Source organism: Stegostoma tigrinum, chromosome 13, assembly GCF_030684315.1.
Source record: "Stegostoma tigrinum isolate sSteTig4 chromosome 13, sSteTig4.hap1, whole genome shotgun sequence".
Lineage (NCBI taxonomy): Eukaryota > Metazoa > Chordata > Chondrichthyes > Orectolobiformes > Stegostomatidae > Stegostoma > Stegostoma tigrinum.
In genome coordinates, this window is record NC_081366.1 from 39,881,725 (window position 1) to 39,909,191 (window position 27,467).

The window sequence follows — 27,467 nt, forward strand, 5'->3', positions numbered from 1 at the left end:
CTAGTCCGATTTTCCAGCATTTGGCCCACATCAGTCTAAACCTTTCCCATTCATATACCCATCCAGATGATTTTTAAATGTTGTAATTGTACCCATCTTCACCACTTCCTCTGGCAGCTCATTCCATACACACTCAACCCTCTGCATGAAAAGCTTGCCGTTTAGGTCCCTTTTAAATCTTACCCCCTCACCTTAAACCTAAGCCGTCTAGTTTTGAAATCCCCCACCCCAGGCAAAACACCTTGACTATTTACCTTATTCATGTCCTTCATGATTTTAAAAATCTGAGAAGGCCATGCCACTGCCTCGGACACTTCAGGGAAAATATCCCCAGCCTATCCGGCCTCTTCCTCTAGTTCAAATCCTCCAACCATGGCAACATCTTTGTAGCTTTTTTCTAAACATGTACCAAATAAATACACCAACTGGAAAACCTAATTGAATGCATTCCTCCAGATGCTGGAAGGCATATAAAAGAGCACTGGTTATAGCCTGCATTTGCCTGAGCACCCTCTGAGTTAGGAATTATAAGTAATAGTGGGAAATATGGTCGAGAAGATATGAACCTGTTACAGTTAGAAAAAAATCTGAAAACAGATGTCGGCATGTGAAATTCATACACACTAACTCACGTTACACATATTTCACCAAATTAGGAAAAAATAGCATTTTTGACAAAGGCAGCTTTTTCAGCAGATTTAATAACTGAGTTTTTCACACTTATTCTCAAAGGTAATATAATTAAAATAACAATTAGATTATAACATGCAAGGGAATGAAATGAATGATGATTATTGAATGAGGCAGAAAACTTCAGTTTATTGCATACAATAATATTAAACATTCTATGCCAAAATACAAAAGATAAATTGGGAATTCACACCATTCTTAGATATAACAGTATAGCCAGCAAAAACACATGTGTGAGTCTTATGCACAAAATAAATAATGGCAAGATTAAAAATGCAAGTGATCACATTCAGAACATACATTATAAATTGGGTAGCCATTGTTCCTTGTTATCTAGTAAATAACAAACACATTTCACAGAGGCTGTTATTTTCCTCGTTAATTTATTCTGCTCCTACACTTCCCACTAATTGTCTCAGTTGGTGTTTTAGTTTACCAGAACAGAGCTTACTTAAATGCTGCCTAGAGTACCTACAGCAAAAGTAACAAGAGATTTGAAAAGAACATTTTCCCCCTAGCAGGTTCAATCAATCAAACAAACAGAAGCAATTTTAAAAATTGCTCCAAATAAATACTACTCTCAAGAAAACACAAACACAAGAAAACATTTCCACATGTATTAATTAATTGTTAAATTGAATAGTAGCAGTATAGTTACTTTAGTTGCGGTGCAGCTTAGTTACAGTTTAGTGAGCTGTCCTAATTTCTGATTCACCAGTGAAGGATGTTTCTGTGTCTGTGCTATTCTAGCCTGTGGAGTTACACCAGATTTGTGCTGCTTTAACCTGAATGTTTGTATTAACTTGGACATCAAAGTGGATAGTTTAGGCATGTACTTCCAACAGAATGTTCAGAACTAAAAACACAAACATTTTATTCATTCCTTAGAAAAGTTCTCAACTATTCAGCTAAATTTTCAAAGAACATGGTATCTTTCATTTTTAGCAAATTTAAGTACAATATACAAATAACATGAAATTAGAAATGAAATTTCATGAGATGGAAAAAATTAAATGGGCACTACCGTAAAAGTTCGTGCACTAAGCAGAACTACACTTACCACCTGAGACAGGAAATGTGTGATCCAGGGTTAGGCAGGAAATCAGAAAGGATACAAAGGCAAAAGAAACGGTTAGTATCTAACATGCAGCTGTTGAAATTTCCTTGACCGGAGGTTATCAAGCAGAATGGAGGCTATCAGGGACAAGAAATGCAATGCTAAAAATATTCCATTCCACATAGTACACAACAGGTTATGAGCATCAAGTTTATACAAGATTAATAGATGTAAATTCTAGGAAATGTAGTACATAAAAGAGGTAATTGTTCTCTTTCAGCCTGCAAAGCATTAAAAATACCAATCTAAAAAGTACAAAAACATAAGAATGACCTGAGGTGAGTGTATATCATTCAACCCATTGAAGTTTGCATTTTAAGTATTTCCATTTACTTTCAGCCTAACAAATATCTAACAATTTTATATGTTTTTATTTGACATCATTACATTATAAGTTTTTTTAAAACATCAATATTTTCAAATGTTCCCTCATAGTTTATCCTCCTTACTTTTGAGATCATTCATATTAGCCTTTCTCCAGCAAAACCACAAATGGATAGAAATATGGGTTGAGCAGGGTGCTATACTTTTTGCAGATTCACAGTCCATTGTTCCGGCTATGAACTCCAAAATTCTATTTGCTGCAATACATTTTCCACACCTGAATGTTTACTGTCTTTCCCAAGTCCCTTCCAAAGTCTTCCTGTATTAGTTTCTCCTAATATTTTGCTTTTGGTGCCTTTAAATTGCTAACCACTTTTTTACAGTTCTGATACTAAAAGGAATATATTACCGTGTTTAGCATAATGTGCTATGTAAAATATCAGTGCCTTGTTGGCATGATTAATTTATTTTAAAACCCACTTAATACTTTAACATGATGCTGTGCCTTTCCAAAAGTTACATAAGTAGTCATTTTGATAGTACAGAGCTTGATTTTTGCTGAAAACAGCACATAATTTCTTGAAGCTTATCATCTTACACTCATCAGGATAATTTTCAAGAATGACAATAAGGGGAAAATCAACATTTACACTGTTTGAGAGGAAAGTGTTAACTGGTTGGCAAGTGATTATGAGTGGTAAAGATGTTGCCATGGAGAATGCAGTAGTTAATGTTTTTCTTTATTCATTTATGAGTGGGTGCTGCTGGCTGAGTCAACATTTATAACACATCCCCAATTGCCCTTGAGAAGGTAGCAGTGAGCTGTCTTCTTGAACCACTGCAGTCCATGTACTGATTGTTGGCTGTTAACTGCCAGACTGTTTTTGGATTTCAAACCAAGCAGGCTGAGTTTGATTGATCAGGGCATTTCCCCTGGAAATGAACCAGTGAATGGCTGTCATATATTTGGTTGAGTTTGAACAGGCTTGGTATGTGCACATTCATTCAGTCTGAAAAGAACAGATTCTTATGTATTAATACAAGTACTGTGAGCCTGTCAATTCCAAATTGGTGGTCACCGCAAAATGAATTACAGCTTCCATTTTCCCTTTTAAGTTTTGTACTGATTTTTTTTTGCTGTTTTTGTTGACTTCACTGCTCGTCCATTCAGTAATTTGCTTACGTGCTCTACATCTTAACTGTACGTTTCTTTTGCATACTTAATTTTATAGTTCTAATTTTTTTTCCACTTTTCCTTGAGGAAACTTTCCCTCATAAAGCATTCAGCTTTATTTTCTCATTCAGTAAATTTGTCTTACTGAATTCATACAGTACTCGCTTGGTACTACTTTTTCTTTAAATATTAATACTGTTTCTGTTTATTTTTTATCCTGACCTTGATCCGTAAGCCAATAAACTTTCCACAACTACAACCAAGCCCTTATAAATTTCCTTTCTATTCCTTTCAGTTATTAAACTTATATCACAATTACTTACCTTCATACACTCCACATGCAATATTACATATGTCATTCTGATTACTTATGAGAACCAAACTTAGACTGAAGTTATTGCCAATAAGGTCTATGAAACACCACAATAAAAAGGAGTCGTGGAACATATTCTGCTCCTAACCTGCATTTGACCATTTCCAGTTTATGTGTAATCACGTGCAGTCTCACATTGGGCAGAATTTTACAGACACCTTTGCAGCTTCAAAAGCGGGTATGGGCCTTAAGTTGCCCGGTCAGCCTTCCAGCCAACTGCCTGCCCCCAACGAATTCACAACTTTACATGGGAAGGGCAAGGCCTATAGCAGCCGATCCACTCTTATCCCATGTGAGGCCTTTAAGTGGCTTATTATTGGCTACTTCGGGGCACCTTACCATCCAGTCACAGTGTCTTGCAAAAGAAGCTCGGGGCAGGGGTGAGCTCAGCAGATCAATCAGACCTAAGGTGGAGGAAGGTGGGCTCCCTCAGCAGCCCCCTTCCCTCACGGGAACTCACAGATTCTCCGTCAAGACCCGTAGCCCATTCATAGTTCTCACATGCTGTTCCCACAATCTCCTCTCTCTTACCTGATCCTGGACTCTAGGATGTGAGGGACTCGAAGCTCAGGGAGAGTTTGTAGTCTCTATTTGGTCATTGCTGAGAGTACAGAACTCGGGTCAAGCTGACTGCCTGGATGCTCTTTGATGTGAGACCCCTGCCTCAGTAAGTCATGGGGATCTCATCTGCGGCTAATTAATATTCTTTACGAGGGTTGAATGGTTATGTGGTTTATTGGGAGTGACAGGAATGCATTCCTCACTAACATTTTGGGTAGTGGGATGGAAAAACCCACCATTTCCTGCTCGTTATTATTCTTATTGTTGGTGATGACTTTTATTTCATCAAAAAAAAGCTCACCTCCTGGCCAAGGGTGATGTGTTCATAACGCGGCCAAACAGGTTGAGATTCAACCTACAAATTCTTCCAACATACATCAATGTCAGGTAACAAAATTCAGAGAGATTTCTGGTCAGCCAAATCATGGAAACAAATTGCGGCCTCTACCATCAGCGTCCATAGCTTCAGGCTACAAAGCGTTTGTAAAAGTGCTTGTCACCATGGTAACTCACTTTCCTTCAGGGGTCATTTGTCTTGGTTAATTATGCAGTGAGGACGAGATTGGTGCAAATAGCATGTAGTTGGATTTCTATTTGGCTGCACTGGACACGGGAGCTGCGTCCTTTCACTCCCTGTGATAAAGATCGTGGTGCTATGAGTTGACCGATAGACAAGCCAGGATGACCAATTAATCGCTGTGTGTCTGTTCCTAGTTATTAACAATGTTTTCAAGACGAACATGAATTCTGGGTCAGGAAGGAACACTAACCATTCACAGTCTCTGGATTTCTCCCAAAGATTAGATTCTCAGATCAGAAACTACATACACATCCCTCTCATAAACAAAGTTGCTGGAAAAGCTCAGCAGGCCTGGCAGCATCTGTGGAGGAGAAAACAGAGTTAACGCTTCGGGTCCGGTGACCCTTCCTCAGAACACCGGATCTGAAACATTAACTCTGCTTTCTCCTCCACAGATGCTGCCAGACCTGCTGAGCTTTTCCAGCAACTTTGTTTTTGTTCCTGATTTACAGCTCCGCAGTTCTTTTGGTTTTTATACACATCCCTCTCCCAGATCTGCCCACTGGTGCTTCACACTACTCCCCTCAGCATTCGCCTCGAAATAGAATATTGGACTTGGGTTCTGAGGACACCTTGTATTCACAAAGTTCCCAGAGCCATTCCTGCCACTGGCTCAGTTTTGTCTTCAGAGTCAGCAGACAATCAGATTGGGTGGCAGCTTTCTGAGGCTGCACTTCTCCCTGACTGAGGGGGTGGAATGCCCATTTCCAGCCAATGGCAATAGCTGTGGGCCTGCTAAGTTCAAAGGGGAAGTTTTTCTCACTAACTCTTCATGTGCTGGACTGAAAAAATTCTGCCATTTATTTCAGCTGTTTCATCATTGTTCATTGAAAGATCGGCGATCAACAAAATAGTTTGCATCCTTTGGAGTATAGATTATTATTCCCAGAATCTTTATGAGATTAATTTTCTTTTTTTCTGGAGGAAAAACTGACTAACTCTTGAAAACAGGTAAGGGCTTTGCAGTACTTAATTAGCCCACACTCACTTGTTACATTGTAATGAGTGTGGTAACTCGATATGAGGTGCTCTCTAAATGATTGCTGCATGTAGCTACCACACCCTGTGATGCTCGCTAGCTGCATTGTCCATTGCAATCTCAACAACTAAATGCTACGAAAAAGCAGACCAGGATGTTTTACGGAAAAGTGAATTGTAGCTGGAAGAATTCATGGTATTTTTCAGAAGTTAATTAAGACTCTAATACTTTGAGCAATGACTGGACATGAGCGTGTGTGAGCACAAAGATTTCCAGACAATGCACAACAAATCTTTATGGAAAAGGTGGAAAGGACAGATTTTGTGCTTTTGGGAGAGGTCGGATATCCTCTTGATATGTGCTCAGGAAGTCATTGGAACAAGTGGTGGTAGAAGTCAACAATAGGAGCATTGTTCCAATAACATGGATTCAGTGCAACATGTTTAATGACCTGTTATGAATGATCACGTCTTCCGAAGTTGGGTAGAGAATTTGTGGTTTGGAAGGCAGCACACTAGAATTTGGTGTTGGCAGACTATTGATGTTTGTAAAATGCTAGGGGGGAAAGCAATGTTTTGAATTTAGCCAATCAATTTGAACAAGGCATTTAGATATCAAAAAACCAATTAAGTTTAAATCTGATGGTTTTAACAACATAGGACCAATCCTACCGTAAGAAATTGAAATGTCATCAAGAGTATAAAAGAAGGGGCAGCTGGGCAAAGACAAGAGACAAAATTGCCATCTGCTAGAGATAAAGCACCATCTATTCACAACAATACCATTGCACCCTGTGTGAAGAATTCACAGGGAAAGCATTCCTGATAGAATGCTAGATAGAGAAGGCATTCCAGAACACTGAATGGAAAAGTCACAGACATTCTGGAAGGCATGTAATCTGGCTGTAATTTTGAGAGGCTAAATTCTTTTTTTTAATTTTACATAAGTGGGACTTTTATTTACTGGAACAGCATACCATTAGAATCTTCTTTTATACAGGAATAATTACATGGTTAGAAGGGGTTTATTCAGTTTGTTAATAATTTAGTTAAATTTGTGCATTTTGATGAATAAATTATTACTTGTTGATTATAAAGTTAATGTCAGGCTTTACTTTACTTAACCATGAGAAGTTGCTGCAAAAATGGATTATATACTCTCTCAGAAATAGTAGGAACTGCAGATGCTGGAGAATCTGAGATAACAAGGTGTACAGCTTCATTTCTGAAGAAGGGTCTAGGCCCGAAACAGCAGCCTTCCTGCTCCACTGACACTGCTTGGCCTGCTGTGTTCATCCAGCTCTACACCTTGTTATCTCTACACCCCTTCTTACACGCCTTTAACAGGTTATCGGGGGAAGCGCTCTCTCTGACTGTTTCAGGTTTAGTTATTGGCAGGGAAGTCAATCCCTGCTTGAGAGCAGACTGGGTGCTCAGCTCTGGGACCTGGCAGCTCATTTCTGGGATCTAAATGGATTTGAATGGATCTGAATGGATTTTAATTGATTTGAATGGATTTTAACGGATATGAATGGATTTTGAGGAATCTAAATGGATTTGAACAGATTTGAACGAACTGGATTGGATCTGAACAGATTTGGACAGATCTGCTCAGATTTGAACAGATTTAGGATATGGAAAGTCCCACAAGAGTTAAAATAACTGGGGACTAGTGCCTTAGATTTTTAAATAAATCTTAGGTGAGAAGTGGAAAATCTGTTTAATTTTGGCGGTTGTTATTGGTTAAATCAAAAGTCAGGTAATAGGTCTATCAGTCACTAAGAATTTTCGGGGGTGGAAGAAGTGACTTTGGGGGTTTTATAAAAGGTGAGCAAGGTAAAGCTGCTGGAATTGACAGACAAGCCTGAGTTGGGGCTGCCATTGTCTGTGAGAAAAGGAGAGGTACTTACAGCAATAGTTCAACAATTAAATTTGCTGGAAAGCCAACAGAATCTTTGGAACTAGCTAGAATTCAACTGCAGATGAAGCAGCTTGAACAGGTTACAAGTAAAGGAAAGGCAAAATGAAAAAGAGAGAGAAGAAAGGGAAAAAGAGAGAGTTTGAACTTTGGAAAGTGCAAATTAGACAGGATAGCCAACTTAAAATGATGGAAATGAAGGTCAGAGTGATGATGAGCAGACTCATTGTAGCAAAAAACCTGTTACGGATATATATAAATATGTCAAAATATTACCAAAGTTCAATGAAAAAGCTATAGAAGCCTTTTTCGTTTCCTTTGAGAAATTGGCTAAACACATGAACTGGCCAAAAGAAATGTGGGTAATGTTATTTCAGACCAAGTTCGTAAGCAGAGCTAGTGAGGTGTTTGCAGCACTGTCAGAGGAGGTGTCAAGAGAATATGAAGAAATAAGACAGACTATTTTGTGCACCTACGAATTGGCATCAGAAACATACAGACAAAATTGATATCAGAGGCAAATAGACAATGGTTCAGAAATATAGGAAATATTGAGTTTGAAAGAATTTAGTAGAGCAACTTCGAAAGATGGGTGACAGCATCAAAGATAGAAAAGGCATATGAGAATCTTAGAAAAGTTATTCTGCTGGAGGAGTTTAAAAAACTCACTTCCAGAAGTGAATAAGGACACATGTTGAGGAACAGAAAGTTAAAACAGCGAGAAATGCTGCAGAGATGGTGGATGAATATGTATTAGTGCATAAATCGAAGTCTAACTTCTGACAGCAATTTCATTCCATAAGGGAAAGGAATTGGGAGCAGGAAGACCCTTCAATGAAAAACAAAAAGTAGATCACACTGGGTACAATTTACCATATGTGCAAAAAGAAATCCAAAAGGGTGGAAAAGACGTGAGAGACTTTAGGTGTTTTCACTGTATGAAGTTAGGACACACAAAGTCACAGCGCTGGTGGATTAACAGAGTACAGGAAAAAGGATGTGGTAAAAGAAGCTAAACCAATTGGATTAGTTAAGATAGTGAAGGAAATCCCAAGAGAAGTTGAGGAGCTGTAGGAGAATGCACGGCTTAGTCATGGACTGGATAATAAGTTAGCTCCCAAGCTTTTCAAAGCGTTCACCTGTGTGGGTAAGGTTTGCTCAGGGGTACAGGGGGTATAGGTAAAGGAGTTAAAATGTTGAGAGATATGGGAGCTGTCTGTCTTTAATTGTAAGAGATGAAAATATTTGCACTTCTTCAGAAATGTTGCCTGAGAGATTCATAATCTGTGAAATAAAAGGAGAGAGAATTTGTGTTACCCTGTGTAAGACAAGTCCAATCAAGACTGGGGGAGTGGTTGTGGAAGTGATTGAAAATTTGGCTAATCCAGGAATACAGTTTGTTTTGGAAATTATATCGCTGGATCACAGGTAGGAGGGATGTCCATTGTAGTGGAGAAGCCAAAAGAAAACCAGGGAACTAGGGAGTTAAAAGGAAAATATCCTAGAATGTTTCCAGACTGTGTGATGATAAGATCCCACAGCCATTAGTTAAAACAAGAAGGAAGACAAAAAAGAAAATGAAGTAATAGACTCGCCAAGTTTAAGGGCATTTAAGTGGTCATTGGATAAACATATGGATAATAATGGAATAGCGTAGTTTAGATGGGCTTCAGTTTGGTTTCACAGGTCGGCGCAACATCGAGGGCCGAAGGGCCTGTACTGCACTGTAATGTTCTATGTTCAATGTTCTATGAAGGTATTGAAGTGTAGTTGTCTGACACCCTGCTTGAAGAAATAGTAAAGGAAAAACTTCAGCAGTTACTGGATCAGACAGAGGTATTTAGTTCTGAAAGAATAGCGGAATTATAACAAAAAGATGAGATGGTAAAGGATTCATATCATAAAACCATATGCAGAAAAGTAATCAGAATACATTCCAAAATGATGTTACACTAAAAATAAAAGCTTAAAGAACAAATAGAGACCATGTCAGGTTAGTGCAGATGAGAAATAGCCGAAAGTTCACCAGATTGTGTTGCTGGAAGAACACAGACAGGAAGATTTGCAGATAGCACCTGAATTACATGTAGGAGATCATGTGGGAGTGAGGAAGACTCAGGCTAAAATATGGAAGCCTGTATTACATAAAGATGGGTTGAATTTTTCTGTACCTGTCATACGTGTCAGATGGTAGGAAAGCTACAGGCAGTAGTAAAAACCAATTCCTGTATTTGAAGAACATTTCACGCGGGTTATCATTGATTCCATAGGTCCCCTCTCTAAAACTAAAAGTGTGAACCAATATTTGCTAACCCTAATGGATGTGTCTACCAAGTTTTTGGAGGCTTTTCCATTTCGGAATGTATCAGCAAAAAAGGTTGTGGAAGAGTTGTATGCATTCTTTACTCATAGTGGAATTCTCAGGGATACTCAGTCAGATCAAGGGTCCAGTTTTGCTATCAAATTATTTAAGGAAGTCATGGATAGTTTAGGCATCCAACACTTTAAATCAAGTGTGTACCATCCTGAATCTCAGGCGTAATCTTTGGAAAGGTGTCATCAGACTTTAAAAACATGCTGAGAGTTTACTGCCAGGATTACCCAAATGATTGGGATTAAGGTATCCGATTTATATTAATTGCTGTTAGAGATGGTCCAAACAAACCGATTCAGTTTACTCTGCTTTGTAATACAAAAGAAAAAATGTTCATCTTCATATAACCTGCCAACATCCACTGTTCAACCTTTTACATTCACATAGCCCAGCAATTAGCAATCTTTGTCAATTAGAACTTTAAAATTCATATGCTTTGCTTAATTCTCTCTTACATAGCACTGTTGCAAGTCCTGTACTCACAACATACACTATGATGAACCCAGCAGATGTTATTACTGAACAAGTCGAGAGTGCGTGCATGTGTACATGATGTGCGTGCATGCATGCATGCATGAGTAAAATGCCTTTTATCTGCCAAACTTTATATTGGTAATGTGCTTCACAACTTGAATATCCTGTTTCACCATTGGGAGACCATAGAACATTTACAACAGCATAAATTCTCCCTCATTATCATTCCAGATTTTAAAAATATGTTAATTTGTTCTGTTTGGAAAATGTACAGTTCCTATATGAATAAATGCTAATTATTTCTTGTCCTCTTTTGCATGAACCTCCACAGTTGTTGTCAAGCTCTAATAAAGGATTGAATTCAACACTAATCAAACATGAAAGTGGAAAAGCAATACAGGGGAAATTTTCCCAAATGGTTGGAGGCAGGTTTGGGAGCTTAAAAGGCAATTAAGAATGTTTTTAAGCATAGAATCCTTCATTCCCAATTGTGCATTGGTTGAATGTGATGTTTGCAATTCAGCAGGTTGGAGAAAGTGAGTATACAGTGGGAATGTAACATAAGATGAAATAATATGAGCAGCATAAATAGTGAAGCAGGCAAGTTTGTATTCCGCAACATTGCGAGTTTTCCGCTGACAGGAATAGTTCTTTCAGTCTCAACTCACTTATTTTGTTGTGGACAGTAACATTAATGCCTAGGATCAATCTCGTCTTATTGCCTGTAAAACTTCCCGGTGACATAGGTTTGCATATTCAGCAGTTTGTTGGATCTCTCATCTGTGTGGTCCAGCCCAGAAACTATAATTGAAGGAGCAGCTTTCTCCACAGCTACATGCACAAAATGGAAGAGAGGGGTTAGAACACAGCTACAGCTTAAAGCAGATGATACCCCCATGAAAGGATGTCTAGACCGAAGGTATACTTGCTCAAACTGCACTGTCTCTAATGGCTAAGCTTCTTGCAGCAGACAGTCACAGTTAACTACAGTCACCCAGTGATAGTCTTTCAAGTACAGCAGTTGGCAACGCTGCCCATGGCAACTTTCAACATTTCACATCCAGGTCCTTTCGGAGCTCAGTTGCTGACATCTGCTGACATATTCTGTTGCCGATTTCAACTGAACCTGAGGCAGGTTCAACTGAGTTGGAGGGCAATAGATTACTTGGGTAGAAATGTTGTTCATGGATATAGTGAAAAGAAAGGAGATTTTCATTAGTTATAAGAGCTGGTGAAGGCATGATGAACCACATAGCCACCTCCTGCATTGTAGCAATTCTGTAATATGTTGAATTTCACAATGTGTAGCCCAATGCTACATCAGCCAGGCAACCAATGCCTTGTTTGGAAAGATTACAACTGTATTCACTCTGACATTGTTGAAGGAGTCAAACACAGCTTTACTTTGCTTTCCCTTTGAAACCCACCGTACTTCAACACTAACAAACCTTACTACAGACGCAAACACCCACCACTTTCACATGGCAGTTAATGGCATTCATCAAAATTAAAATGAGCAGAATCACTGGGGGAATCCACCAATTAGACATCATAGCACTAAATTAGTTCACAGAAACTCATGCTTATACTCAAGTATGAAACAGTACCAATGGAACATTAACAATTTGAGAAGTACTCTTGTGATTTTCTCTGTGCTACTGACAACAGTTCCTTGTATTTCCTTCTATAGTTCCTACCTGGTGCTCCTCTGTAGATTAGGTAAAGCCGGAGAAAGGCTCCACATTCCCCTGTTCTACTGCAAGATGCCCATGACAGGCATAGACTCAGTTTGGAGCCCATGAGGAATCTGTCAAAAGATCTGCTCACCTTTGCTTATGCAGGAAATAGCAGGCTTTCTTTATGTCTGTGTTAACTTGACAGCCAGTGTGTGCAGGAAATGGCTGTGGATAGGAAATTGGCATGTGCAGAAATGATAGAGAGATCATAGCATTAATCCTACAGATAGACTCCTCCATTTTCTGCATAAGGATGCTCACTGCCTCTGGACAACCTGGCAGAAGCATTTGCATTTCCCTTTGCTGTTCCATAAATATCCTTTCAGTGTACGCCTAGCAGAACAGAATCAGGGAGGAGAACTGCTCATCCATGTTCTGGTCTCCCCCATCTGCTCATGTTCACAAAGATGTGCTCCTTGCCATGTGCCACCCTGCTAAGCCCATCAAGGTTTATATATCTGCTTTTCTGTAGCATACACAGAAGTCATATGACAGGGCTAGCCTTCCTCTGAAGACTCCTCAGGCGTATCCTCATTTGCTTCACTGGCAGCTTCAACTTACCTGTGGGAAATTAAAGATATGAGTTAAAGCTAGACCAAAATGAAATGGGTGCTCCAAGTTAATATAAAACAAATCGTGGCATTTAATGCATTGTTGACATTGATTCAGTATTAGTGACAGCTAAGTTAGGGGTATTGTAACATTTAATCCTGTTACTATCTGGGCCATCCCCAGCTCTCCATTGACATTGATCTGTGCAACTATCTCCCTTTCAATCTCCAAGGTTACTTGCTCAATCAGGGTAAGGATCGCCATGGATGGATGCAGCTCAACCCAAGTTCTCTGCCTGACTTAGGTATTGTGTGTTTTTTTTTCCTGCACCAAGAAAAGCTGACACTTATTGGGCGAGCTATTAACTGAGCTAACTGGATGTTGAGGGTCGAGGATAAACATTTGAGGAGGGCAACTCTGCAGAATGGAACTGAGGGCATTGACAGGGAAGCTCAGTGGCATGGTGGTTAGCACTGATGTCTCACAGCACCGGGGATCCCGTCCCCCCACCCCCCACCACCAAGTTTGATTCTGCTTTGGGCAACTGTCTGTATGGTGTTTACACATTCTCCCCATGTCTGCGAGCATTTCCCCCGGGTGCTCCAGTTTCCACCCACAGTTCAAAGATGTGCAGGTTAGGTGGATTGGCCATGCTAAATTGCCCGTAGTGTCCAGAGAAGTGCAGGCTAAGTGGTTTAGCCATTGGAAATGCAGGGTTACAAGGATAGGATAGAGGGGTGAGTCTACGTGGAATGCTCTTCGGTAGTTCAGTGGTGGACTCAATGGGTGGAATGGCCTGCTTCCACGCTGCAGCAATTCTATGGTTCTGTGACTATTGATACAGAAATTTGGGACAGTAACTGCAGAGAAATGGGTGTGTGTAATAACAAGTTGTGTCCATCAGAAGAGTGCTATGCAAAAGAATACTCGGCAGCTGAGAAAGTGATGGCTCCCCGTTGACAGTTTCGGGTACTCACCTCATTAGACATCAATGAACCATTTTCAGCATTGGATCCAGGTCTTCAGCCTCACATCTTGGTTACTGATAACTTCATACATGCATGATGTGGTTGGCCAGTTTTTATTGATCATCTCCGTGGATGACTCTATGAACAGGAGGACAGCTTTCCAGGATTTCCATCTCCTTTCTCCTTCACACAGGATTGCTTTCTTTCCCATTGGGATCCCTTTAAGTAAAGATGCTTCACTACTGCTTTAGATACAACATCCTAACCCTCTGCCCTTGACTGGGTGGCGAATCAAAAGATGATAATTAGTTTGTTCTGGAAATACCAACAGCACAGTGTGCAAATTAGAACCAAGTTCCTGAAACAAAAACATCGTTCCAGCAGGGAATAAGCTGAAAAAAATTCTGCCTGTGAGTTCACCTAGTAATGGAGTTCATAAACATGCTGATTCTCATTCTGAAGTTATACTTAACAAATGCAATTGTGAGCAATGAAGAAAATTAATTACGCATAAAATTGAAAAATATTTTCTGCAAATAAAATTCTTGATCAAACAAAAATGATAATTTATAACCATATCTCAGATAACAATTGCTGTGGTCATTTTTTTTAGTAAAATGCTGCTTGGTTTATTTACCTTTTCTGAAGTAAGATAAGACTTTTTACTTTAATGAGGTAATTTTTTACCTCAGTGTGAGTATCCTATCTGTAAATTAATTAAATGGACTTACATGTCCATGAAGGTCTGTGTTCAAAAGCATTAGTGCACAAGTTAATGTATGGACTCCATCTGAAAAATACAAATGTATCATTATCATTTTTAATTGCACACGCTGAAATAAAATACTACATTGCAAATATTCTGCTGTTGGTGCTGAATTGAAACTGAATCATGGCATCAATGTGCTCACAGTAACTTGCAACATTGGTAACTTGACATTGTGCTGTATCTCATGATATTTGTGATTTCAGGCTCAGTGGCATTGACTTTTACAGAACAATGCTTACAAAATAGTGATCTTGTATAGAAGCAGTGGAGATGGCTTTCATGCATCTGGTTGAAGTGATGGATAGACTAGAGGAACTCGATATCTGCACACACAATGCACGTTAGAAGTTTTCACACGACCTACAGAAAATTCCAGACATAGTGATAGTTCAGCGGATATCTGCAGCTATAAGTTGCTAGGAGGACGCAATAAGAATACAGGAGGTTGTTAGAGTGGTGATTCTTTCTGATTTAATAATTATCTTGAAAATCAGCTTAAGTACTACATTTGCACAAGGTTTCCAAAATCAGCTTGGCTCAGCATAATACTGATCAGTCGTACATCTGATCTTCTGTGCAACACCAGCGGAAAAGCCTTGCTGGGCGAATACTATCTGAACACATCATTTGTCAATTATTTTCTCTTTTCTATCCAAACTGTACAAGTACTCCTTTTAAGATCAACATCTAGTGAAATGGCTATTTTCTACATTCTGTAAAATACTAAAGCAAAATTATTCATTGACACTTTTACCATTTCTCCGTCATTACCTGTCACTTTATCATGCTCACCCTTTAATGAACCTACCGAGATTTTAATTCTCCTTATTTGTGTGTCCATACTTTATCATTTCTTTTAATGTGCATTGGTAAATATTTCTTTCTACTTCCTTGATCATTTGAAAAAAAAGATTCTCTTGAGTTTCTTGCATCTATTTTGGATTCCTCTCCTTTAGTATCTAATGGTTTATTATGTGTCTTCAGCCTTGGATCAAATTTTCCCTTTAGTTCTCCATTTATCAACTGTGCTCTAATATTAGCTTACATTTTTCTGACTTTCAGCAGAATAAATTTCTCCCAATTGATTAACAATAAATATCTTTCACAATTTTACTGTGTTTGTGGTTGGAACCTTGCAGATCTTGCAGAGACAGGTTTGAAAGTAAGGCCAGGAACAAAATTTCAGAAAGTGCATAAAGGATTGGTTCTTTAACATATGCCTGCTTCCAAGCATTCTTGCCAAAGGCAGGAGCAGGATCGATCAAGGATCCTTTTCGGACTAAGGTGCAGAGGGAAAGAATTACACTTATTGGTAAGGTTTTGCGGTGTGTTGCTGAACAAAGAGACCATGGGGTACAGGTTCACAGTTCATTGAAAGCAGTCACAGGTAGACAGGTAAGTGAAGAAGGCATTTGGTATCCTTGCCTTCATTGGTCAGCGCATTGAGTACAGGAGCTGAGAGGTCATGTTCGACTGTACAGGACATTGGTTAGGCCACTTTTGGAATACGCTCCAGGAAATATGTTGTTACAATTGAAAGGATTGAGAAAAGATTTACAAGGGTGTTGCCAGGGTTGGAAGGTTTGAGCTATAGGGAAAGGCTGAATATGCTAGGACTATTTACTCTGGAGTGTCAGAGGCTGAGGGGTGACCTTATAACAGTTGCATCTGGAGTGTTTAGCCCTGTTTGAATTCTAGACATTTCAATTAGATCCCCTCCTATCTTTCTGAACTTCAGTCAATGCTGGCCCAGTCTAACTAATTTCTCCTTAAAAGATAGTCCTACCATTCCCAATATTAGCTCAGTGAACCTCTCTTATACTGCCTGTATAGCAAATATGTCCTTTATTATGTGAGGAGACCAAAAATGCAAGCAATTTCAAAGTCTCACTGAGGCCCTGTATAACTCAAATTCTCTTGCAATGAAGATCAATATTCCATTTGCCTTCCTAATTGCCTACTGCACCTGCTTCATTACAATCATTGACTGGTATATAAGAACATCCAGATCGGTTTGTGCAACCATGCTTTTCATTAAGTCACTGCTTAAATAATATCTTCCATTCGGTTTTTCACGCCAAAATGTATAACCTCACATTTAGCCATGTTGGACTATATCTATCATGTATTTGCCCAATCAAGTAACTTAGCGAAATCACTTTGAAGCCTCCTTGCATCCTCGTCTCAACTCACAATGCCACCCAGTTTTTTTGTCATCAGTAAACTTGGAAATGTTGCATTTAGTTCCCTCATCCAGGTCAATTATATATAATGTCAATAGCTGGGGAACAAGCACTGGTTGTTGTGGTACTCCATTAATCAAGTTCTGACACTTATTCCCACAAAAAGTGATGGAGAAACTCAACAGTTCTGCAAGATTCTACCAAAAATTGCAGTACGCTGCTGTGCAGAGGGACTCGGGTGTCCCTGTGCATGAATTGCTTAAAAGTAGGATTGCAGGTGCAGCAGGTAATTAAAAAGGCAAATGGAATTTTGTCTGCCATTGCTAGAGGGATGAAGTTTAAAACCAGGGAGACTGTGCTGCAGCTGTATCGGGTCCTGGTGAGGCCACACCTGGAGTAGTGTGTGCAGTTTTGGTCTCCTTATTTGAGAAGAGATATACTTGCACTGGACGGAGTGCAGAGGGGATTCATTCGGTTGATTCCAGAGTTGAGAGGGTTGGATTATGAGGAGAGACTGAGTAAACTGGGATTATACCCATTGGAATTCAGAAGAATGAGGGGAGATCTTACAGAAACATATAAGATTATGAAGGGAATTGATAAGGTGGAGGCAGGGAGGTTGTTTCTGCTAGCAGGTGAAACTAGAACTAGAGGGCATCGGCTCAAAATAAAGGGAAGCAGATGTAGGACTGAGGTCAGGAGGAACTTCTTCACCCGAAGGGTTGTGAATCTGTGGAATTCCCTGCCCAGTGAAGCAGTTGAAGCTAACTCGAAGAAAGTGTTTAAGACAAAGCTAGATAAAGTTTTGAACAGTAAAGGAATTAAGGGTTATGGTGAGTGGGCAGGTGAGTGGAGCTGAGTCTCAATAAGATCAGACACGATCTTATTAAATGACAGGGCAGGATCGAGGGGCCAGATGGCCTACTCCTGCTCCTAGTTCTTATGTTCTTATGTCTTTTGTAAGAGATGGCAGCATTTTCCTGACTACTAATGTTAGGTCTAGTGCTGTGTAATTCTCTGTTTATTTCTGTTCTGTAATTCTCTGTTTATTTCTCTTACTCCCTTTTTAAACAGTGGGGTTACATTTGCGACCCAATAATCTGTAGGAACGGCTCTAGAGTCCATAGTATTTTGGAAGATGATCACCAATGCATACGATATTTCCAGGATCACTTCCTTTAGTACTCTGGGATATGGATGATCAGGGCCGTGTGTTTTGTTAGCTCTTACCCCATGAATTTCCCTCCAACCATAATACTGATTTCCTTCAATTCAGCCCCCTCACAAAACGCTTGGTTCCCTAACATTTCTGGCAAGTTATTTCTGCTTTTGTGAAGGCAGAAAGAATGTGTTCAATTCTTCTGTTCTTTCCTTGTTTTCCATTGTAATTTCCTGGCTTCTGACTGTTAGGGAACTACATTTGTCTTTCCTACTCTTTTTCTCTTCACATATTTATAGAAACATTATGGTCAGTTTCCATGTTCCCTGCAATTTTACTCTCATGTTATTTTATCTCACTTGATTAAACATTTTGTCTGTCTTGCTTAATTCTAAAATGCTCCCAATCCCCATGGGAACTAATATTATCCTGTATTTTATAAGTCATTGGTAAGCCTACATGTATTTTCCTCCAATTTGATTCAATTATTTGGTCTACACAATATCCTCTTTAGAGTGTTGGATCCCTCTGGTCTTTTACCTTAATTTTTATCAGAATCTTAATCACTTTAACTTATTAACAGTTACTTCCCTTTAGTTTCTGCTTCTGTTATGCTGTCTTTAACTACTGGATGTGACATTTTTTTGCAGATATGGAAATTTGGATTAGTCTTGGCCAGAAACTATATCAACACATTACTAGCAATGCCAGGTCATTATAAATTATTTATGCTTAGATTAGCTATCTGGAATTTATTTCCTGAACAAATTGGTCACTTGAGATCGAGACATAATACATGGATTTAGTTTGATTTAAAATGAATTAGTCATTACAGAAGTCACAGTGATTAATTACAAAGTGATTTGCCAGTTATTTAGCATTTTATGCTCAGTTTGAATTGAATCACTTAGCAAATTTTCCTTTTACTTACATTCTTTCATCCTAATGTTAAATTTTCATGAACTAACGCTTTACACCACCCACTAGTATTATTTATAGATACTAGTCAAATAAGGAATAGCTAAGTTCTCCCTGTTATAGTTATCTTCATTTCTATGGTTCTGCTACATGTCTCTGCATGTTAATTATAGAACATAGAACATAGAACAGTACAGCACAGAACAGGCCCTTCAGCCCACAATGTTGTGCCGACCATTGATCCTCATGTATGCACCCTCAAATTTCTGTGACCATATACATGTCCAGCAGTCTCTTAAATGACCCCAATGACCTTGCTTCCACAACTGCTGCTGGCAACGCATTCCATGCTCTCACAACTCTCTGCGTAAAGAACCTGCCTCTGACATCCCCTCTATACTTTCCACCAACCAGCTTAAAACTATGACCCCTCGTGCTAGCCATTTCCGCCCTGGGAAATAGTCTCTGGCTATCAACTCTATCTATGCCTCTCATTATCTTGTATACCTCAATTAGGTCCCCTCTCCTCCTCCTTTTCTCCAATGAAAAGAGACCGAGCTCAGTCAACCTCTCTTCATAAGATAAGCCCTCCAGTCCAGGCAGCATCCTGGTAAACCTCCTCTGAACCCTCTCCAAAGCATCCACATCTTTCCTATAATAGGGCGCCCAGAACTGGACGCAGTATTCCAAGTGCGGTCTAACCAAAGTTTTATAGAGCTGCAACAAGATCTCACGACTCTTAAACTCAATCCCCCTGTTAATGAAAGCCAAAACACCATATGCTTTCTTAACAACCCTGTCCACTTGGGTGGCCATTTTAAGGGATCTATGTATCTGCACACCAAGATCCCTCTGTTCCTCCACGCTGCCAAGAATCCTATCCTTAATCCTGTACTCAGCTTTCAAATTCGACCTTCCAAAATGCATCACCTCGCATTTATCCAGGTTGAACTCCATCTGCCACCTCTCAGCCCATCTCTGCATCCTGTCAATGTCCCGCTGCAGCCTACAACAGCCCTCTACACTGTCAACGACACCTCCGACCTTTGTGTCATCTGCAAACTTGCTGACCCATCCTTCAATTCCCTCGTCCAAGTCATTGATAAAAATTACAAACAGTAGAGGCCCAAGGACAGAGCCCTGTGGAACTCCACTCACCACTGACTTCCAGGCAGAATATTTTCCTTCTACTACCACTCACTGTCTTCTGTTGGCCAGCCAATTCTGTATCCAAGCAGCTAAGTTCCCCTGTATCCCATTCCTCCTGACCTTCTGAATGAGCCTACCATGGGGAACCTTATCAAATGCCTTACTGAAGTCCATATACACCACATCCACAGCTCGACCCTCATCAACCTTGATATCACATTTTCTATTTCCTCCCCTGAGATTATTTACTGTTGTCCCCTTCCTTAAAGAACATGCTGTCTCCTTTATCCTCTGCACAAGGCTCCCACTCTCACAAAATTCCTGTTTCTTTTCAGCAGATTCCTGCAGCCCCGTACACATATCACATAACACATTCTTATCCATTGAAGTTACAGAAACAAACAAATATCATGCAAGTATTATGGTAAATTTATAGCAAGAAAAACCAATTTTTAACTGCAAAATTTTGAAGTGTTCTCAATTTGTAAAAGTCAGTTTCAGAGATGTTAAACTGATTCTCAAAATCTTCAGCGAAGGTACAGTTGCTATTAATATAAATAATCAAAATATATTTAAATATGTTTTCTTCCTTTGAAATTTATTCCAGCAACCAAAGTATAATAATTAATCATGTAAGCATATTATCGCCATTTAATTGCACTTGTGACTTTTTCTGTACCTTCAGAATTGATACAATCACGATTGCATTGGCAGTATCTCTTAGAAAAATGAATCAGAACTCTCTCTCGCTCCTGCGTTTCACCCATCAGTGGAAAAGCCTTCAAAAATCTCCTAGTGGACAAAGGGAATAGAAGAATGATTTAAAAAGTCATCAAGAAATTAGAAACTTCAACTAATTCAGAAATTCTGAAATACATTTGCTTAATAATAGATCATTACAAAGATGATTTCAATGTTCTTGTTTTCTTGTGGGAGCATATTATATGCATACAAACGTATTGCAGATGTTGTTGAAATTTCCCTACATTTTAGTGAAACAACATAAGTTATGGAGCCAGTCCAAAGAAATAAATTGGTCAGTGCATGACCATATTAAAACACTGGATTATTTAAACTTAGGTATGAAAAGTCGATGCTACAGTGCTATTTTACATTCTCAATTTTAAGAAGTAAATAGAACTAAAATTAAGGTAGATAAGTAATGACACTATTCCCACCAATTTGTATACAAAAGTACTTTTGCTTCAAAGATTGCTAGGGAGGGAAAGCAGGCAGGAAACATACTTATATTCTTTCATTTGAACGCTGACTATCACTCGGGGATGGTTCTCATCATCTACTGAAAAGAAGCTGCTTTTTGTTAAAGTTAATTTTGTAAAAGAAGCTAAAGGTGAACATTAAATATCAATATTTAAAGACAAAGTGATAGTTGAAAAGCCTTATATGGGTTGTTAATGTAGACTAGTGGTTAATGAGGCATTTTTGGGGGGGTATTGTAACTGCATTCACTCATTTGAACATAATCAATTCCATTACACTCCTAATTTTGCCTTATTAATTGTGAAGTGGTATGGATATTGAGAAGGTGAGTCATTCACCCTTGGATACCCAGCCTCTGCCCTGGTCTTTTAGCTGAGATTGATCCTTTTCAGCTTCTTGTCAAACATGACACTCAGAATAGTTATAACTGGAATTTGTCATGCTTTATGTGAGACGGATGGTTTCATTGTAAAGATATTGTGAATGAGGTTGAATATTGCTCAGTGATTTACTCCATTCTGGAATTTATGATGCAGGAAGGGTCACAGATGGAGCAGCTGAAGGGAGATGGACCTAGGACAGCGCTCTGAGGAACTCCTTCAGCAATAAACTGGGCCAAAACTGATTCAACTCCAACAAGCACCGCCAATGCCAACATTTTTTCTGTTCCAGCTATCACTCTAGCTATTGAAACTTTTCCCACTGATTTCTATTAACATCAACTTCTGTAGGGTTCTTCATGGTACACTTGGCCAAATGTTGCCTTGATGGAAAGAATAGTCACTTTTAGGCTGGGCAAGTGCTGTCCAGCTGTGAATGTGACACTGTATTATCCTTCCTCCTTTTCTCCTAGTTGCTCCTCTCATCCACAATCCCTTGCATTAAGAATGAGCCATTGGCTGCGTGGAAGTTAAATATCAATCTTGATGAGTTTTCAAGTGGCTTAAAAGCTCTATCTTAGCCTTGCATTCACTGGCACTATGCACTGAGATATCAGAAAAAAATCATAAAACATCTCTCATAGCCCTATTCCCTCTATCACATGTGCCATATCACCTCATGTCCTGTATTGACCCATAGTAATCCCTTATTTTTTAAAGTTCAGTCATGGGACGTGAGTGTCACTGGCTGGCCATTTTTATTGCCCATCCCTAGTTACCCTTCAGAAGGTGATGGTTAGCTGTTTTCTCGAACTGCTGCAATCCACCTGCTGTGGGTTGACCACAATGCCTTTAGGGAGAGAATTCCAGGATTTTGACCCAGCAATATTGAAGGAATGTTGATATATTTGCAAGTCAGGATGGTGAGTGGCTTGGCTCCCCTCATGAGTGGAGGGGATCTTGGAAGTAGTGGTGTTCCTATGTTCCTGTTGTCCTTGTCCTTCTAAATGGAAATGGACATGGATTTGGAAGGCATTGCCTGAGAATCTTTGGTGAATATCTGCAGCTCATATTGTAGATAGTACACACTGCTGCTACTGAGCATTGATAGTAGAGGGACTGAATGTTTGTGGATGTGGTGCCAAGCAAGTGGGCTGCTTTGTTCTGAGTAGTGACAAGCTTCTTGAGTGTTGTTAGAGCTGTACTCATCCAGGGAAGTGGGGAGTGTTCCATCACACTCCTGACTTGTGCCTTGAAGACGATGGACAGGCTCTGGGGAGTCAGTAGGTGAGTTAATTGCTGCAGTATTCCCAGCTTCTGGTCTGGTCTTGTATTCATGTGGTGAATTGAGTTTCCAATCAACGGTAACCCTCAGGATGTTGATAGTGGAGGATCCGGTGATGGTAACCCATTGAATGTCAAGGGGCGGTGGTTAGACTGTCTCTTATTGGGAATGGTCATTGCCTGGCATTTGTGTGGCATGAATATCACTCGCCAATTGTTAGCCCAAGCCTGGATATCGCCCAGATCATGTGAATATGGACTGCTTCAGTATCTCAGGAGTCATGAATGGTGCAGAACATTGTGCAAACATTGGCGAATATCCCCACTTCTAGCCTTCTGATGGAGGGAAGGTCATTGATGAAGCAGCTGAGTATGCTGGACCCAGGATTCTAAGGAATTCCTCCAGACATGTCCTGAGCTGAGATGACAAACCTCCAACACGACCATCTTCCTATGTGATACGTATGACTCCAACTAGCAGAGAATTTGTCCCCTGGTATCCATTGATTCACCTGGCCTAGTTGAATATGGTCTTGATGTCAAGGGCTGTCACCTCTAAAATTCAGCTCTTTTGTCCATGTTTGAACCAAGGCTATAATGAGGTCAGAAACTGAGTGAGCCTGGTGGAACCCAGACTGGGCATCAGTACGCAGCTTAGTGCTGAGCAGTTACTGCTTGATGGCACTGTTGATGCCACCTTCCATCACTTTATGATCGAGTGTAGACTGGTAGGGCAGGAATTAGCCAGGTTGGATTTGTCTTGCTTTTTATGTATATGATACACCTGGACAATTTTCCACATTGTTGGGTAAATGCTAGTCTTGCAACTGTGCTGAAAGGACTTAGCAAGGGGAGCAGCAAGGTTGAGCACAACTCTTGAGTACTTTTGCCAGAATCTTGCCAGAGCCCAAAGCCTTTCCAATATCCAGTGCCTCCAACCATTCCATGATATCACATGAAGTGAATCAAATTGGCTGAAGTCTTGTATCTGTAAGGCTGGGGATCAGTGAGGAGGTTGAGATTGAGCATTTACTTGGCAATTCTGGCTGAAAATTGCTGCAAATGCTTCAGGCTTTTCTTTTTAACTGTTATGTTGGCCTCTTCGTTGAGGATGGAGATATTTGTGGAGCATCCTCCTCCAGTGAGTTGTTTAATTGTCCACCACCATTCACGATTGAATGTGGCAGGACTGCAGAGTTTAGATCTGACCCTTGGTTGTGGACTCACTTAGCTCTGTCTAACACTTTCAACTTATGCTGTTTGGCATGCAAGTAGTCTTGGCATGCCCTCCTGCACTGTCATTTGCTCCACATTAACTTATGCTTGGTGCCACCTCCCACAATTTCTCATATACTTCAAGCTACATACACCCAGTGCCCCTTATTCCCTCCATGGCAACATTTGTCCCTGTAATCATTTACAGTGCCCTCATACAGAATGAACAAGGGACAATAGTTGACACTTCAAGCCTGCTCCACTATTCCATAATATCATTGCTGATCAGAGTTTAAAGTCAACCATACATTCCTACATATCCTTAATAATCTTTCATCCCTCGGTAATCGCGAATCTGTCTATCTCTACCTTACAAATATTTAAATGGAATTCCAAAGACTCTCAATCTTCTGTGCAAAATAAAAACTCTCTTCATCTCTGCCTCATATTTATAATATGATCCCTCAGTTCTTGATTCCCCCAAAAGAGGAAACAGCCTTTTGACATCCCCACAACCAAGTCCCCTCAGATTCTGCTAAAGTACAAAGCATACAAGACTAGCCTGCCGTGCCTTTCCTCATAAGACAAGTATAACGCAACAGTATGTTATGCCATTGTATCTAATTCCCATTGTCCTCCAAATCCTTCAACCTAACCTGTACACACTCCATTGTACCTTTATTGCTTCTATGTCAAATTAGTACAAATTCATTCCAACCATTGTCTTCTCCAACCCAACACCCTCTGTCCCTGCCACAACTAACTTTACATAATATCCAGACTGGTCTTAGAACCCAAGGAAATCAGATAGAATAAAATTCTAAGCATGTCTTGTAGATTTCATTATATTGAACAACGATTCATTCATTTAAAAAAAAGTCTACATTTGCATTCCTTCAACTACAAAATACTTTGTAGGAATAAACATTTCATTCAGGTAAACAATCCCTTTTAACAACAAACATTGAAATTCATTTATGATACCACTTAGAACTGCCAAACAAGTTGTGAAATGACAGGCACCTCACTGTGACAATCAACGGTAATCCAATAATGGAAGCCGTTATATCAATAGACATAGTGAAATAGTAAACAATTATTTCTTTAACACTCCATGCATTTCTCTCAAATAATTAAAGGCAAGACTTTTGAAAGCATCGACACTTGGTAGTTTCTCTTGGCAGTTGCTTTTGATAGGTCGTTTTTGATGAATCACCTTAAAATTTGTTATTGACACTTTGTCCAGTTGATTTTTAAAGGTCTAAAAAGCTTAACAGTTGATGAGTTTGTGCACATATTATGCTCATTCATGCCTATTTTTAACCATTCTAATGGGTACCATGCATTCTCCCAAAGACAGCATGATGCCTTATCTCTCCAAATAGGTACTTTGGCTAACCACACAAAGTTCAGACACCCTCCTAAAGATCCACATTATACATTTAATGTTCCATAGTCCTGAGCTACCAAATTATATAAAAGTTGAGTGAGCTGATGTTCAAAATAACAAGCAGTCCCCAAGAACTGTGCATGTATACACCCTGATCCAAACTGATTCCCAACCCCAGGAAAATGAGATGTGCCTTATTCTGGGCCAGGACTTACAATTTCTGTGTTTATTCAAGGTTTTTGTCACAAATGATAAGCTTTCTATCGTACAAAATGTCAGACCAAATATACTGAAAAAAAAGCAAGTCTCAGATTCAAGCAGTGACTGGGGAATAAAAATCATAGTAGAGACAATGATGAGAAATTTACATGGGGAGATATTTGAAATAAATGGTAGAGACTATGGTGAGACATTGAAATGGTGATGTAGAAATCATCCTGTTCAAATCCAATCAAAGCCTAGGGGCTGAATTTTAAATCTGTGGTCAGGAATTGGATAGTTGGATGTTTTATGGGTCCTGGCCATGTATTGTGTCACTACCATGACTTTAATTTTAAAGATAAACTACTTAATTGGGCCTGAGGCATCTGTGGACCCCATTTATTGAAGTGGGCCTTGAGTCAGGTCTATTTCAAGAGATTATTTTCAAGGGCAGATGACAGCCATGGCTGAACTTGTCATTGCTTGGAGGAAGTGATAAGGAGGAGAGCAGAGGGCCAGAGGCCTCAATGTCCAAGCAAATACTCAAATGCCCACATGTTCACTACTTAATCCATCTTTGTCAAGCAATGGCAAATTTGTGCCTTTCCTGCACAATACTTTAAATGAACAGCAACATAAACTAATGGCTCCCAACATTACACTCCCAACATGTGCCAGCCTATTTGTGTCTCTCATTCTTACCTTTGAAAATGTGATTCTGTCTTTCATCTGCCTGTTAAATGGTTCTTCAGTCCGGTTAACAGCAACATAATCGGAGTTGTGTGGCTTGCTGACAATTCCTCTAACTCGTCTTTACAAACATTAGCATTTACAGAGTTGTCAGAAAACTGACATGCCACTTAATAGTACACCCAGAGCAGCTCCACTCCCATATGTAACAGAAAACCTAGCTCTACATGTTTTTGTGACAAACTGAGGACATGAAATTTGAACTTTCAAAGAAGGCATTAAAGGTAACAAAAAATAAATTATTTGATAGATTAAATATTCAGCAATATATGCCCTTAAAAAAATTAAGACAATATAAATTCCAGTTACTGCAAAAATAAATGCATAAAATATTTTGATTGAATCAACTAGTTCATGAACAACCATGACGAACATTTACTTACAATGGTAATTCTGACAACAAATATTTATATTACCAATTTCAATGTAAAATGTTGACATAAAAACATCAAAGGATTTTCTGGTTTGTGGACAGAAAAATCCAAAAAAGTACAAGCTGTTGGCAATATGGCAATTCTAAATAATTGCATTTAAAAACGAATGCAATAAGCATGAAAAGAAACAAAGATTAAGAGAAATGAGGAAATAACAGAATTGGGACAGATATAAACAATGCACAAGGAAATTTGCATCAACATAATAGACTGAAAAGTGTTCTTCCAAGCTGAAATTTCTATAACTTTGGTTAAAAATGGCCAAACCTAATGATTTGATTTCATTTGCTTTGACTTATTATTGTCACATGTATCTAGGTAAAGTGAAAAGTTTTGTTCTGTGTGCAGTACAGGCAGATCATACCATACAAAATCCTTCAGAATAATAGAACAGCGCGAAGAATACACTGTTACAGCTGCAGAGAAGGCACACACAGAGCCAGATCAGACTTAAATTTAAAACTTGGTAGGTCCATTCAGAAGTCTAATAACAGCAGGGAAGAAGCCGTTCTTGAATCTATTTCTATGCATATACAAGCTTTTATATCTTCTGCCCGACAGTGCGGAAGGGGTCTTTGGTGATGTTGGTTGCTTT

General features: G+C 39.4%; 1 protein-coding gene across 4 annotated transcripts in view; it reads right to left on the minus strand.

Moving 5' to 3' along the window:
- The window catches only part of LOC125458447 (PH and SEC7 domain-containing protein 2-like), a 179,900-nt gene that overhangs the window by 66,033 nt on the left and 86,400 nt on the right, over positions 1-27,467 (minus strand). For 3 of the 4 annotated variants that reach the window (XM_059650704.1, XM_059650703.1, XM_048543715.1), the window contains 2 exons: positions 20,677-20,789; positions 14,549-14,609 (listed from right to left, as the gene is read on the minus strand). In XM_059650704.1, coding sequence (XP_059506687.1) covers positions 14,549-14,609; positions 20,677-20,789 — 174 coding nt within the window. The remainder of the gene's footprint in view (positions 1-14,548; positions 14,610-20,676; positions 20,790-27,467) is intronic. The other variant, XM_048543714.2, reaches the window with a different exon arrangement.